Source organism: Aotus nancymaae, unplaced genomic scaffold (assembly GCF_030222135.1).
Source record: "Aotus nancymaae isolate 86718 unplaced genomic scaffold, 86718_ANA_hifiasm-v0.15.2.pri h1tg000010l, whole genome shotgun sequence".
Classification (NCBI taxonomy): Eukaryota; Metazoa; Chordata; class Mammalia; order Primates; family Aotidae; genus Aotus; species Aotus nancymaae.
This window is the reverse complement of record NW_026988421.1, coordinates 15,657,678-15,674,953: the sequence shown is the minus strand read 5'-3', so window position 1 is coordinate 15,674,953 and position 17,276 is coordinate 15,657,678. Positions and strand designations below refer to the sequence as shown.

The 17,276-nt window shown below is 34.2% G+C and overlaps 1 protein-coding gene across 3 annotated transcripts in view; it reads left to right on the top strand.

The window, feature by feature from the left end:
- ATRNL1 (attractin like 1) overlaps positions 1-17,276 on the top strand; it is an 811,501-nt gene that overhangs the window by 106,273 nt on the left and 687,952 nt on the right. For all 3 annotated transcript variants that reach the window (XM_064373808.1, XM_021676929.2, XM_064373807.1), the window contains exon 9: positions 7,944-8,127. In XM_064373808.1, the coding sequence (XP_064229878.1) occupies positions 7,944-8,127 (184 nt within the window). The remainder of the gene's footprint in view (positions 1-7,943; positions 8,128-17,276) is intronic.

Below are 17,276 nucleotides of genomic sequence, written 5' to 3'. Positions count from 1 at the left end.
GTTTCTTATGAGAAGTCAGCTGTCATTCTTATTTTTTAATCTTCATCACTTCATGAAATTCTTGGTGTGAGTTTCTTTATGTTTTTCAACACTCCCCCCCACCACATACACCTTGTGTGTATTTCATTGAGTTTCTTGGTTTTGTGGAATTAGAGATTTTGTTAAATTTGGGAAATTATTTCTTCAAATGTTATTTCTGTCCACCACATTACCATCATATCTCAAACTCTTATCACCCTAGATTAGGCTGCTTGATATTGTTACACAGGTTTTTCAGTCTGTTTTGTTTATGTGCTTCATTTTGGACAGTTTCTATTTATATAAAAGTTCACTGTTCTATAATCTCTCCCTTGTGCTAATTCTGTTAGATGTATTTTTCATGTCAGATATTGTGTTTTTCATTTATAGGCAATCTATTTTAGTTTCTAAAAAATTTTCTATTATTCTTTACCATATTCATGTTTTCTGCAACATTATTAAGCATATTCAAGTATATTTGTAATAGTTTTTTAAAACATTCTGTTCTACCACTTCTATCTTTTGTTTTATTTCTGGGTCACTTTCTATTGAATGATTTCCTTCTTGTTATGAATTATATATTTTTGACTTCTATACTTGTTAAATTTTTCATACATTTTGGACATGCATATTTTAAATTTTTTGGCTATTAGATTTTGTTGTATTCTTTTAAGGGGTGTTGGACTTTGTACTGACATGCAGTTACGTTACTTTTTATGAGTTTGAACATTCTGGGAGTTTGTTCTTGTTAGATTGGCTCCAGAGCAACTTTTAGTTTATTACTCATTTATTTTGGTACTATAGCCCTTCTCAGGACTCTACCTAATACCTCCCATAGTATGAGGTCATTTTTCTATTGTTGCTCTGAGAACAAACTGTTACTAGCACTAGTAAACAACTTAAGAGTTGTTTTTTGGTCCTTTCCACAGCTTTAAGTAGTTTTTCCCTTTTGAACATGCAGATCAGTAGTCAGCTAAAGACTTGTGGGACTTTTCTGCAGATTTCTTGAGTTTTCTCTGTGTGCAAGCTGGTTTGATTTCTTTAAGCTCTAATCTTTGTTTTTTCAACTCAGTGAGATCACCACTGTATTTGTGATCTCACTGAGTTTCTGTTCACCTTACAAGTAATCAGGGTAATTCATTATAAAATACAGTATTTCACTTAAAATACTATAAAAGCAAAAAATACTGTAAAAGTCAAAAGAAAAAACGACTCAAATATACCAAGAGTTCTTCATTAGGCCATGGTGGAGTAATTTGGAAAGCATTTCCTGCCATAAACAACTCAAAAAACAGAAAAAAATATTTGAAAAGTTCTTCACAGACATTAGATAGCAAACAGAAATTAAAAATATTATTTATTTGTTTCTCTTTAAAGAAAGAGAAATATTTATTTCATGCTAAAAAGTTTATTTATTTTACTTTACTTCCTCCATCTTGTGTCATGGCCGGAGCATTGCCTACAAGGAGTATGCTCTGGCAATCATAGAGCTTACATTGTTTCTGTTTCTTTAGAGTCATAGTCCTATGTTGTCACAGGATCACAGTTGTACGCTGCTTGGTATCCAGTATCTGTAAAGGATTTTTCATTTATTTTGTTCTGGTTTTTGAGTTGTTTGTGGTAGGAAATGCTTTCTAGATTACTCCATCATAGTCTAATGAAGAACTCTTGGTATATTTGAATGATTTCTGTTTTTGACTTTTGTATTATTATCTCGAGTTAGTTCATGTATTCATGCATCTGATTTTACCACTGTATTTTCTCATTAATGACCTACTTTTGAACCAGTGATTTACTCTTTTATAAATTGAGAATATGATAAAGCACACTACCAAATTTAAAACAAAAATTCATGCATATGCAAATAACAACAGAATAAGAAAATACTTTTTCTGAAGTGATCTATATTTTGTTACCTTGAATGTTTATCGAGACCAACTGGTCCTTAGAGTAGATACACATTTCCAAATGCAAAACATAAAAAGAATATAATGAGACTGTGAATCAATTAATCTTACTTTTCAAATTTGTTTCCTGTATGGGAACACAATTATTTCCCTAATTTTTCGTCTGAACTACTATACCACTTATGAATTCCTTCCTTGAACTGCTAGCAATTGAACCTAGAAAAACATTGAAGTAGTGTTTAAGAATGCACATTTTGGTGTTAGACCTGTGTTTTGGCTCTTACATTTCTAAAAATTCCTTTCCTGAATTGCTAGTGATTGAACCTAGAGAAATACTGAGATAGTATTTAAGAACGCATTTTGGTGTTAGACCCACATTTTGGCTCTTACAATTCTAAAAGTTTTAAAAAATATATTTGCCAGGTAGTTAAGTGAAATACTATATTTCATAATGAATTATGCTGATTACCAGTAAGGTGAACATTATATTTTTAAAATAAATTTTTTATTTTGAGATAAATGTAGTTACAGGTATGTAATTGTAAGAAACAATAAGAGAGTGATTCTGTATACCCTTTACATAGTTTTCTCTCATAGTAACATCTTGCACAAATGTGTAATATCACAAGTCTAGATACTGACATTGATATAATCCTGTGATCTTACTCACATTTTCCCAGTTTTATTTGTATTCATTTGTGTGTGTGTGTGTGTGTGCATATTTCATTCTGTGCAGTTTTATCACACATGTTGTTTCGTGTATCTGCCACCACAGTTAAGATACAGAGTACTTTTTCACCCCAAAGATCCTACTCATTGCCTCTTTAAACCGCACCTACCTCCTTTCGACCCTGGCTCCTTATAACCACCAGATTATTCTCCATTTTTATAATTTTGTAATTCCAAGAATGTTTTATAAATGGAACATTTACATTTAAGGTAATTTTGATATGTTAGTGACTAAGTCTGCTATTTTATTATTTGTTTTCTGTTTGTTTCCTTTTCTTGTGCCTCTTTTTCTCTTGCTTCCTCTGGGTTATGTGAATAAATTTTAGGATTCCATTTTGATGCACTCATAGTGTTCTTGGTAGTATCTCTTTGTATCATTTTCTTAGTGGTTGCTCTGGATGTTAAAATATACATATTTGACTTATCACAGTCTACTGGCATCAATAATTTACCACCTCAGGTGAGATGTGGAAAACTTCCTTTCATTTACGTCACTTTACCTTTACTTACTTTTAAATATCATTATCTTGAGTATCAATGGTGTTATAATTTTTTCCATCATCATATATGATTTATAAGCATTCATGAGGATAATCTGTTGTGTGTACTCGTATTTCTGCTCTATTTGTTGTTCTGACTTCTTTTCTGATGCTCCAAGCTTCCTTCCTTTATCTTTCTGTTTGAAGAAGTTTCTTTAACCATTATTTCAGGAGAGACATGCTAACGACAAATTCTTGTAGTTTTTTTAAATTTAAGAAATTCTTTTTCTTCTAATTTCCTAAAGGATAGTTTCACTGGAGGTAGAATTCATACTTTACAGTACTTTTTCTCTCCAGCATTTGGAAACAGTTATGCTACTTCTTTTGGGCCTCCATGGTTTCAGCTAAGAAGTCCATTGTTAGTCCACTATTATTAAAATTGTTGTTTCCTGAGGTAATTTGTCATTTCACTCTGGCTGCTTTCAAGATATTTTTCTTTGTCTTTAGTTTTTAGAAGTTTAATTATGATGTATCTTGGCATAGATTTCTTCGGGTTTAACCTATTTAAGACTTACTTAGTTTCTTTCTTTTTCTTTCTTTCTTTTTTTTTTTTTTTTGAGATGGAGTCTCACTCTGTAGCCTAGGCTGGAGTTCAGTGGCATGATCTTGGCTCACTGCAACCTCTGCCTCTTGCAGTGAGGGTCCCAGTTCAAGCAATTCTCCTGCCTCAGCCTCCCGAGTAGCTGGGATTACAGGCACATGCCACCACACCCAGCTAATTTTTGTATTTTTAGTAGAGATGAGGTTTCACCACATTGGCCAGGCTGGTCTTGAACTCCTGACCTGGTGATCCACCCTCCTTTGCCTCCCAAAGTTCTGGGATTACAGGCATGAACCACTGTGCCTAGCCTACTTAGTTTCTTGAATCTGTAGGTTTATGTCTTCACAAAATTTGGAAGTATTTGGCCATCATTTCTTTAAAAACTCTATAAGCCCCATTTCTTTTTCCTCTACTTCTGGGATTATGGTGATACAAATGTTGAACCATTTGTTGTTGTCCTAAGGGTCTCTGAGACTCTGTTCACTTTTTTCTCTCCAGTCTGTCTTCTCTATTTTTTATATTGGGTAAATTTTATTTATTTATTTCTATTTTTAATTTTTTGTTTATTTTTAAAATTTTAACATTTTTTTTTTAAATTCAGGGAGTGAATCTAAAAGCATGTTTGTTATGTAGGTATATTGCATGATGCTGAGGTTTGGGGTACAAATGATCCTGTAACCCAGGTGTTGAGCATTGTACCCGATAGTTTTTCACCCCTTGCCCCACTCCCTGTTTTGATACATTTTATTAATCTGTCCTCAAGTTTAACAGTTCTTTCCTTTGTCATTTCTACTCTGGTATTGAGCCTATCCAGTTAGTTTTTATTTGTTATTGTCATTTTTTTTAAACTTTTTTTTTGCTGAGATTTTTTTTTTTTTTTTCAAGATAATTTGTAATAGTAGTGAAGTTGCAGAGAAAAAGGAATGCTTATACACTGTTGGTAGGAGTGTAAATTAGTTCAACCATTGTGAAATACAGTGTGGTGATTTCTCAAAGACCTAAAGATAGAAATACCATTCAACTCAGCAATCCCATTACTAGGTACATACCCAAAGAAATATATTAATAAATTATTCTATTATAAAGACACATGCACACATATGTTCGTTGCAGTGCTATTCACAATAGCAAAGAATCAACCTAAATGCCTATCAATGATAGATTGAATAAAGAAAATGTGGTACATATACATCATGGTATATTATGCAGCCACAAAAAAGAATGAGATAATGTTCTTTGCAGGGACATGGTTGGAGCTGAAGGCCATCATCCTTCACAGATTAACACAGAAACAGATAACCAAATACCATATGTTCTTGCTTGTAAGTGGGAGCTAAATGATGAGAACACATGGACACATAGAGGGAAACAACACACACTGGGGCCTGTTGGAGAGCGAACGGTGGGAGGAGGGAGAGGATCAGAAAAAGCAACTAATGGGTACTAGGCTTAATACTTGGGTGATGAACTAATCCATACAACAAATTCCCACGACACAGATTTACCTATGTAACAAACCTGTACTTGTACCACTGAACTTAAAAGTTAAAAATATTTGTAGTTACTTGGAGTATTTTTATCATGGCTACTTTAAAAATCTTTTTAGATAATTTTAACATCTGATTCATCTCAGTGTTAGTATTACTTGATTGTCTTTTCTCATTCAAGTTGTGATTTTTCCTGTAGTTGGTATGACAGGCAATTTTTGATTGTAACTTGACACTTTGGGTTTTATAATGACAGTCTCTAGGTTCTATTTTAAATATTTTATCTTAGCAGGTAGTCATCTAGTTTGGGTTTTGCATTCAGGTCTTATGGTGAAGTCTCTCCTTCCAGTCTTAGGCCTTGTAGGTAAGGGGAGTGCCTTCTCTGCATACTTACTGTAAGTAGTATTTGGTGGGTCCCTCTCGCTAGTGCTGCTAGGATCATCTGGTGTTGTCCATGGGACTCTTGTTCAGTTTGGGTAAGGAATAAGCATACCCAAGTAACCTTTTGTTGTAAGGATGAGGGTTGAGAAATGCTGGGCCTGAGTAACCTCCTTCTGTTGGGCGAGTGAGTGTCATGAGATATACATCCTCAGTCCCTAGCCTGTTTGCCTTCCTCTTTACACCCTTCAGAATTTTTCTTTGCTTGTCTCTTATACTATATCTAAGGTCTGTAGGGAGTAGCAGGGAAAAAATTAGTCTACGCTATCTTGTTTCACATATTAACTTTTGAACCTTTGATGTGTTATTCAATTTTTCTAGCTTTGAATTTCCTAAGTTGTAAAGAAGGGATAGCAATAATATATCCCTACAAAGGTTATTATTAAATGAGATAATGAGATATTTCCCGAGAACTATGCTCTGTTAGAGAATGATGCTGCTGTTGACTGCAAGGTTGTTTACTGCAACATTGTTTTTAAGGGCAAATTGAAACCCAAATGAGTAACAATGGAGAGTTATTTAAATAAATTATATATTATTAACACAATGGAATTTAGCTGTTAAAAAACTAATAAATGGGACATGGAATGATGCCTCAAATGTTTTGTTAAGTGAAACAGTAGTTGAAAAATAGTATTTTTTAGGGGTACTAATATATACATTTACATACACATATATATAAACAAATCTATGTACGTCATGTACATGTGTTTTATATATGTCTACAAAAATATTCAGAACTATAGTTTGAAAATAGTCTGTACATAACAAATTGTGAAAAGTACCTCTAGGTAGTGGTCTGGGGAAAAGGGTAGCTTTTACATTTTATACTTCTTGATTCAATATTTTTTGGTAAGGATCAATTATCTATCTTCATTAAAAGGAAAATGAATAAAAATATGAAAATCTTTTAGTTCAAATTTATATATATACTTAAATAAGTGGTTAAGGAATATTAATCAAATTATTTCTGATAACTTGTTTTTTACTTCGTATTTTGGAAATTACCTTCAAAATGTAATGCCCATTAATTACATGTGAGTATTGCAAAGTTTCTTAACATAAATGAAGTACTATTGGCTTTGATGACTCTGTTTTGATATTTCTATTTTTTATGACCATTGTAGAATCATATTCTTTACTACCTTATAATTTTGTAAATGCAAAGAGTTTTTAAGAATTATCATTTTTTATTAGTTGATTTGGGTATTTTCAATGAGCTGACTAGGATGCCACATTTTAGGAAGGATGGAGATGTGATCTCTGCATATTTAAAAATGAATGACAGATTTTCATATAGCTGCTTTTTATAACAAATTTTCTAAGGCCAAGAAATTGTGCATTTTTCATTTGCATTTCTTAAAAGCATCCCTTGCATGATTGGTGTTTTTATTAGTCAAACTGCATTGGGATATGACTGTCTTGAAGATACAGCAAGCAGAATAGGATTTTAAAATAGGAAATTAGTTACAAAAATGTTAGACGGACTAGAAACACCAAAAGGAAGAGATCACCCAGAAATCCAGAAGTGGGTACATACCTAGGCTGGAGCCTATGATCACATTTGCCACTGAGCAACTAAACATACCACTTTTGATACTGAGCAGGGAATACCTATTAAGCCAGCATCACCATTACCTATCGCAGTCTTCCTGTTCCTGCTGCTAGAGGCAAAAACAGAATATTTCCTCTTGTCCTTTAATCTCATACTAGTACTCCCATTGGTGGAACCTAATAGTAACACAATTGTCAAGAGAGTCTTGGAAATTTTATTGTTTAGGTTTTCATCCTCTGAAATACAAAGGACTTTGTAAAAAGGAAAGTATAGCTTATAACCAACAAATAAAGGACCAGCACAGTACTAAAAGTGTGTTCAAGTAATCTTAGATTGTTAAGGGTGGGAATCATAACATTTTATCTTTTTAATATCAGTGACTAACTCTGTCACATAGTAGACTCTCATAAAATATTTGTTAAATTTTTTTAGAGTTATTTATGTAATATAAGAATAAAGTTTTCCTTTTTCTCTTGCAGACACAAAAAATGTTCTTTTTAGTATTTCAGAGTTTAATTTCATTATGGAAAGACCGGTGTTACTCAATTTCAAACCCAGCACCTAACCTGACACATATTTAATAAGTGTTTCTTGATTAAATTAATGTTAGACAGATGATATTTACTCATAAAAATATGTCATTAGAATTAACTTGGTATTTTTGGTGATATATTAGTTATATTTAAAAATACTACTTAAAATTTATAATTTATTTTCTTTCTCTTACAGCATCAAACACTTGGCTTGTTCCAGAAACTAAAGGAGCTATTGTACAAGGTGGATATGGCCATACCAGTGTGTATGATGAAATAACGAAGTCCATTTATGTTCATGGAGGGTATAAAGCATTGCCAGGCAACAAGTATGGATTGGTTGATGATCTTTATAAATATGAAGTTAACACTAAGACTTGGTGAGTACAAAAAATAACACATTTTCTATGTTGCCTTCATTATTGTAAATGATTAACTTTAAAATGGTTTCTGACATAGAAATACTTTATGTGCATTAATGGCAAGTGCTGATATCATCTTCATTTCAGATGAGTAATTTTGTTTACCAGTATGACTTTGATATCATCTGTCCAGGGGTTTGTTCTTCTTTGCACTCACATTTTATTGTCATGTGTAAATTTTAAAAAGCATTTTTTAGTTTCATCATCTAAATTCCTGTGAACTACAGAGCTTGTGGCATTTAGGTAAATTTTCCTTTTGTTGTTATAAACAATGCTACATTGCACTCCTTGTACTGGTCTTTTCATGTACATATTTAAGAATTTCTCTAGGATGCATACTTAAAAGTGATATTGTTATATCTGAGAGTTTTTATATCCTCAACTTTATTGCATGTTGCTGAACTGCTTTTCAAGTCACTTTGGTAATGTATACTTCCACCAACAGGGTATGTGTTCCTGATTCTTCATGTTCTCGTCAACACTTGAAAATTGTGAGAATTTTTACTTTTGCCAAGGTGATGGGTGTGAATGGTATTTTAATGTGCATTTTCCTGATTACTATTGTAAATGTCTTCTTATGTGTTCATTTGCTATTATTTCCTGTTTAGTGAATTGCCTATTAAAATCCATAATATTCTCTTTATGTTTGAAATATTACTAAATTTTCATTTATTGATTTTCTGGGTGTAGAAGTTTTAAAATAAAATTTTTGTTGTACTAATGTTTTTGTACAAAAAATTTTTTGTACAAAATTTTTGTTGTATTAATTTTTCTTTGTAAAATCTGGGAAATGACTTTTGTTTTTCTTTTAAGACAGTATACATTCTTTTAAACTTCTAGCATGAAGTTACTTTATGTGATCAAACGAAATACACATGATTTGATTTCCACCAAATCATGATTTATTCTACGCCCTTCACTGTCACACATATATACTAATTTGTACTTTTTTTTAAAAGATAGAATTATAACACCTTTTTTTTTGATAATTTTGTTAATTCTTTTCTTTAGTCTAATAAAATGCAGTTTTATTCTTTATATTTTTATAAATATTCATTTTATTTTTATAACTCATAAATTGTATCTTATTTCCTTAAATTTAATTTTTGTAAATTTTTCTTTCACATTTTGCTATGTTAGCAAGTGGAATTGTGATATAGTGATTAAGGTACTATCAGTCTATTTCACGTTTTAAACATATGTTTAATTAAATATTTATTTATTTATTTGAGAGAGAGTTTCACTCTTATTGCCCAGGCTGGAGTGCAATGGTGCGATCTCGGCTCACTGCAACCTCTGCTTCCTGGGTTCAAGTGATTCTCCTGCCTCAGCCACCTGTGTATCTGGGATTACAGGCACACACCACCACGCCTGTCTAATTTTGTATTTTTAGTACAGATAGGGTTTCAACATGTTGGTCAGCCTGGTCTTGAACTCCTGAACTCAGGTGATCCACCTGCCTTGGCCTTCCAAAATGCTGGGATTATAGGTGTGAGCCACCTGTATATAAGTGGCTGAGTAGATGAGATTACAGGCATGCACCACCACACCCGACTACTTTTGTATTTTTAATACAGATGCAGTTTCACCATGTTGGTCAGCCTGGTCTTGCACTCCTAACCTCAGGTGATCTACCTGCCTCGGCCTCCCAAAGTGCTGGGATTATAGATGTGAGCCACCATGCCTGGCCCTAAAAATAGATTTCAAATACTGTATCATACTGAAAGGGAAAAATAACTTCTGTATGAGGGAAGCAGTATATTTCACAGTAATAATAATGGGTATAGCAATACTCAGGTAAGAAAATCTTAATAAAAGCGAATGGATAAGAGAGCAGAATTGGATATTATTTGTGTAAAGTCAAAATGAGAGATTTAGTTGTTGCTCACGACTTGAATGAAATTTTCGCGAGTTTTACATGCTTTTCTACCTGAAAACTTTATATAGTGAAAGTTTTGCCTAGATGAATGTAATTATCAGTCCTGGCAATTTTAGTATGTGCACAAATGGCACTGGATAATTATATTGTAAAACAATTTACTAAAATAATTTGTAAATTATTTTAAACACCTCATTACAAATATGTTGTAGATGTATGATGCTTTAATATTTTAATGGGTCTTAAATTTCTTAAACACACAAAGTTATTAATGAGCACTAATTGATTTTTTCGTTATCCTTTAGGTTTGTAGTATTCTTAAAGTTTTGATGCTCTTTTTTTAGCTTATTTGTCAAGTTGCTATTATACATGGATTATATCAGTGGTCTCCAACCTTTTTGGCACCAGGGACTGATTTTGTGGAGACAATTTTCTATAGACTCAGGGAGGGGAGATGGTTTTGGAATGATTCAAGTGCATTAGATTTATTGTGTACTCCATTTCTATTATGATTACAGTGTAATATCTAATGAAATAATTACACAACTCACCATAATGTAGAATAAATGGGAACCCTGGGCTGTTTTCCTGCAACTAGATGGTCCCATTCTGGGGGTGATGGGAGACAGTGACACCCGAAGCGTGTTGCTAATGTTCAGTCTACTCCATAATCTCCTTTCTCTTGCTGTCACTGCAGAAAACTCTGCTTCACGAAGACAGGATGTTGGAAATAGAAGCAGGCTTTTTGGTGCTTTTGTAGCAATCTCAGGACATTCTGTCTTGACTTTAATCCACATTGTATAGCGATTTAAAGTTGTCCCAAACATACTTTTAAGGCTACTGTCATTTGAGATCTCATACAGTTGATCCTCTTCTAGCATGGACAAAGTCAATTCACCTGGCTTATTCACAAATAGGTTGTGGATCCATTCCTTCCCACTTTGGGAGTCTTTTGTAGTCCAGAAGTAATGCTGAAATTCTTTTGTAATCTGTGATAGGTGTTGGTGCACCAGCTGGGAGAAAGAAGGCACTAGCTCAGTCTCTTTCAAAATCTCTTGTAATGTTTGAAACACGTCAGAAATCCCAGTGTTTACTTGTCGCCCGCATAATTCCATTTTGACTTTGAATATAGCCTCTTTACTTACCAACTGGAATGCTGTTGTTGTTCTCTCCTGAAGTGACAAAATGAGTTTCTTGAGCAGGTTGAATATGTCATACAAGTAAGCAAGTTTGGTGACCCATTCTATGTCACTGAAATGTGCTGCCAGTGGTGGCTGTTTTTCTAAAAGAAATCTCTGCAGTAGCCCTCATAAGTCAAAAACTCAGTGACCCACCTTTAAAAAGCCATCTCACTTCTGTGTATAAGAGAAGACACGTATGCTCTGCACCCATCTCTTCACAGAGTGGTGTGAACGGATGTGAGGTAGGGCATGTACTTTAATATGGTTGATAATTTTCATCACATCTTGGGAAACATTGTTAAGTTCAGGTGACATTTTTCACCTAGCCAGCATTTCTCTATTGATGATACAGTGAGTAGACTCACATTCAGAAGCAACCTCTTTGACCCAAGCAGTGAAACCAGAAAGCTGTCTAGTCACAGAAGCCACTCCATTCATGCATATATTGACACAAAATGACCAATTCAGTTTTCCTATTTGTAATCAGAGATTTGAATACTTCTGCAGCTGTTGTGTTGGTTGTCAACAAAAGTGCACATAATAGTCCAGGTGTGGTGGCTCACGCCTGTGATCCTAGCACTTTGGGAAGCTGAGGCAGGTGGATTGCTTGAGCTTAGGAGTTTGAGACCAGCCTGGCCAACATGATGAAACCCCATCTCTACTAAAAATACAAAAGTTAGTCAGGCATAATAGCACACGCCTGTAGTCCCAGCTACTTTAGGGACTGAGGCGAAAGGATCACTTGAACCTGGGAGGTGGAGGCTGTGGTGAGCCAAGTGGACAGTGGTCATGCCACTATCCTCCAGCCTGGGTAACAGAGTGAGATCCTATCTCAAAAAGAGAGAGAGAAAGAGAAAAATCATGCACATAGCATATCCTCATGCACATCCTCTGAAAAATATATTGCACAAAAACAATCATTGTTGCCTTATTGTCAACATAGATCGACTTATCAACCTGGATTGCTTACCAAGATGACTCATTAATTATCTCTAACAATTATGCCTCAGTATCCTCTGCTATTTCATTAGTTCATCTAGTTATGGTACTAGCTGAAAGAGGACCATGTGTCACCTTTTGAATTTCAGCCTCTCCTAAAAGACTACAGATGTCTTTAGCAGCAGGCAGGATCAACTCTTCATCAATAGTAAAGGGCTTCTGAGCTTTAGCAATGTAGTTAGCTGCTAAGAAGGATGCTCTCAGTACAGACACATTTGATGAAGTGGCAGCTTTCAATAATTGGTTCGGTTCTTTGTGTTCACTTTTTTTTTCTTTAAGAACTCCAGAGGCTTGTTTTTTAATGCAGGGTGCTTGGTCTCCTTATGGTGAAGCAGTTTTGAAGGTTTCGTGGCTTCATTGGATAGCTGGTTGCCACATATTATACAAAGTGGGCTTGGAGAATGTGAATCACCTGTTGTAATGAACCATAATTTAAGTAGGACTCTCAGTATTTTCTTTTATGTATGCTTTCTTTTTGTTGGCAGTCTAAGAGTCTTATGCTGTCTCATCATTTCCACCCTTTCAAAGAAGCTCTCCAGTGTTGTTTGTTTTTTACTCAGTTTGGCTGGGGTTAGTTTGTGGACTTACTAAAGTGTGACTGAGACAAGTGCATAGTGTGAGAAAGAGGCGCAGACAGAAATGGTAAATAAAATAATGGGGGGGAGCAGTGCATGCACAAATGAAAATAAGCGTCAGATTCTGCCTTCAAGCATGCTACCAGATGCAACTGTACAACTGAAGTACATCAACTCACTTGCTACTATAAAGCCTGCTACTAGATGCAGCTTAACTGCTGCTTGCCACTAACTTACTGATAGGGTTTTGATATGACTCTGCAAGCAAGTGATTTATTATGGTCCCTGTGCAGTCAAACCTTTCTGCTAAAATTAATCTGTATTTGAAGCCACCCCAGCCCTAGCATCACCACCTCAGCTCCACCTCTGATCATCAAGCTTTAGATTCTCATAGGGGTATGCAACCTATATCCCTCACATGTGCAGTTTACGATAGGGTTTGCACTCCAATGATTAATGTCCCCGCTGATCTGACAGGAGGCGGAGCTCAAGCAGTAATGTGAGTGATGGGGGATGGCTGTAAAGAGAGATGAAGCTGTGTTCGCTTGCCTGCTACTCACCTCCTGCTCTGCTGCCTGGTTCCAAACACGGTGTTGAGAACCCCTGGATTATATTGTATGTGATGTCACCATTATATGTCCATTATGTATCACCATTATGTATCTACTGTATAGACTGATATGTACTTTTTATCACCTCAGAACTGGTTTCAGTTTTTAGTAGATATGGTTACATAGATAAGGCACTTTGGTCAGATACTAGGAAATGTGTTTTGAAGACTTATTCTTTTTCAATGGTGAAATGAGTTATTTTGGACTGTTACTTCCCCTGAGAAAAATTAAGAATTTTATTTGCTTAAAGCATGAGAGAACTATCAAAACCATGAGAATTTGTCAAAGATTTAGGAGTGATACAATGTCAAGGGATACAAGACTGGCATTTTGTACAATTTTAACCTTTAGACAGTTAGAAGTCCTGGAAACTCCCTGCGACACTGAGCAGTCCTTTTGTCAGTCATTATGGAGGAATAAAATTAGGTTTCCAGATGTGCCAAGGAAGAGGAGCCTTGGTACATACTTAAGGATTTAGTCTGGCCCCTGATGTTCTAAGCCCTACTTGTAATAATTAGCCTACCTTTGAATCATCACAGTCTTTTATTAGATTATTGTGAAATGCTCATAATGTAGTTAGATGGCAAAATGAAAAGTAAATAGTTTATTGAGGGAGATAATATCATACAGAGGCTTAAAGTATTTCTTCTATATATTATATACAATATCTGGGACAAACTAAAAAAAAAAACTTAGAATAAGGTAAGATATGAAAAAACAACATCCAGAGACATACATATAGGATAATGGAGTTTTGTAGGCATGAACTTTAAAATAATTATTGTATGTTTAAGGAATTAAAGTTTAAGGTAGATAATATTAGCAGAGGACTGGATACTTATACTAATGAATCAAATGGAAATTCTAGAACTGAAAAATACATTGAGTAAATTAAGAATTCCTTGGATGGAATTAACAACATATTAGACACAGCTGAAGGGGTAAATAATAAAATAGAAGAGAGATCAGAAGGAAATATCCAGACTGAAACAAAGAAAGACGAAATGATAACTAAAAGAGAGAAAAAAATACAAGGAAGATGTGGAAACTGTCTAAACCACATGTGTAACTGGAATCCTAAAAAGAGAGGAGTGAAAACTAATGTAGAACATTATTTGAAGTGATAATGAATAAGAAATTTTCAAAAGTAACAAAGACATTAAGCCACAGATTAAAGAAGTTCTATGAGCACCAGGGGGCATAAGTACAAAGAAACTCAGAAATTTTATAGTAAAACTGCTGAAAACCAAAGCATGAAGAGAAAAATTTCAAAGCACATAGAGGAAAAAGGGCATATTCCCTTTAAAGGAGCATCATGAAGATTTGACAACTGATTTTATATACATATTTTATTGCACTTTAGGTTCTGGGGTACATGTGCAGAACATGCAGGATTGTTGCATAGGTACATACATGGCAATGTGGTTTGCTGCCTCCATCACCCCGTCACCTATAATTGGCATTTCTCCCCATGTTATCCCTCCCCAACCTCCCTACCCCCTGCTGTCCCTCCCCTATTACCCCCAACAGACCCCAGTGTGTGATGCTTCCCTTGCTGTGTCCATGTGTTCTCATTGTTCAACACTTGGCTATGAGTGAGAACATGCGGTGTTTGATTTTCTGTTCTTGTGTCAGTTTGCTGAGAATGATGGTTTCCAGATTCATCCATGTCCCTACAAAGGACACAAACTCATCTTTTTTATGGCTGCATAGTATTCCATGGTGTATTTTAACCATGAAATACTATGGAATCCAGGATACATGTTTTCAAAATTTAAAACATAGATCATCATTCTCAGCAAAGTGACACAAGAACAGAAAACCAAACACTGCATGTTATCACTCATAGATGGGTGTTGAACAGTTAGAACACACGGACACAGGGAGTGGAGCATCATACACTGTGGTCAGTAGAGGGTGGGCTAGGGGAGGGACAGCAGAAGATGGGGAGGGATAATGAGGGGAGAAATACCAGAGATCGGTGATGGGGAGATGAAGGCAGCAAACCACCTTGCCATGTATGTACCTATGCAACAATCCTGCATGATCTGCACATGTACCCTAGAACCTAAAGTACAATAAAAATAAAAAACAAAAAAGAAAAAAAGAAAAATTTCCCACCAAAAAAAAGCATAGATCATCCATCTTAAAGACAATAATCATCCATCTAAAATTTGACATAATATAATATTCTTTAAAATGTAAGCAAAATAAGAGCATTTTTAGAAAAACGATAACTAAGAGAATTTGACAATAGTAGGCCTTCAATAAAGGAAATACTAATTACAATAAGTGCTATTGAAGTAGAAGAAAAATGATCCCACATACTGGATGGAATGTAATGAAATTACAGGGATGATTCTAAAAGACTATCATATAAAGCTATAGTAATAATAGTGGCTTGCATATACACAAAATTTAAATGCATGGCCTTAATAGCACGTAAGTCAGGAAAAGGGGTAAATCAGTGTTAAAATGTATGAAAGTTGGCCAGGCATAGTGGCTCATGCCTGTAATGCTAGCACTTTGGAAGTCTGAGGTGGGCAGATCACTTGAGGCCAGACATTCGATACCAGCCTGGCCACATGCAGAAACTCCATATCTACTAAAAGTATAAATAATTAGGCATGGTGGCATGCACTAGTAGTCCCACCTACTTGGGAGGCTGAGGCATGAGAATTGCTTGAACCTGGGAGACAGAGGTTGCAGTGAGCTGAGATTGCATCACTGCATTCCAGTTTGGGCAACAGAGACTCTGTCTCAAAAAAAAAATGCACTGAAGTTTTTGAAATGGGAATTGATAAAAATTAATATTACACATTAATAATTAAATATTATTTGTATTGTAATAAGTTGATAACTTTTATAGAACACTGTATATCAAATAGTAAAGAGGAAGACTGAGCATAATAAATGAGTTTGGAGGAAAGTAAGAAAAGAATGGGAAAAGACAAAGAACAAGGTGTGACATATAGAAAGGAAATAGTGTGTAGTTAACTCCAAATTGATGTATTTAGCTTCAAATACATCAATGCTTACACTAAATGTAAGGATGTAAATATTCCATTTATACAAAATGTGAGAGACTAAATATTCCAGTTAGAAGCCAAGAATTTTTGATTTGAATATAAAAACAAAACTTGGTCATCTTCTGCTTAGAAAAGATAAATCTTTATTTATTTATTTATTTTTTATTTTTTTTGAAAAGATAAATCTTAAGTAAAAATATTTAGAAAAGTTGAAAGTAAAAGGAAGATATAACAGTTCTTGATTTATATATAATTTATAACACAGTGTTGAAATAATGTAAAATTAACCAAACCAAAGAGGACAAAACATAGTGAGATTTTTTTAAACGCAGTTTTCTTGGTAACTGGTAGTACTAGGAGACCAAAAAACAGCAAGGATATAGAACATTTGATTAGCACAGTGAACAATTTGGTCATATTTGATATTTGAGAATATAGTACCTTATAATTGAAGCATATACATTGTTTCCAAGAACAAAGGAACTTTACCAGAATGTATTATATTCTAGATTTTAATGCAAATCTTAACAAATTTAAAAGTATTGAAGTAATACAAATTAATTGACCACAGTGAAATAAACACAAAGGTAACTTTTTGGTGATTATGTAAAAATAATAAGAAAAATCCTAATATAATATTTGTACTGAAAATTTTCATACTTAAAATTGGAAAATATTTTTTACTGAATGATGACCCATCAAAATGCATGTGATGCAGCTAGGGAGGAACTCTTATAACTCTAAATGTATTTATTATAAATGATTTTCTAAAAGGTTGAAAATCAATAGTCTAAGAATTCCCTTGAGATCAGAAAAAGAACAGCAGACTAATC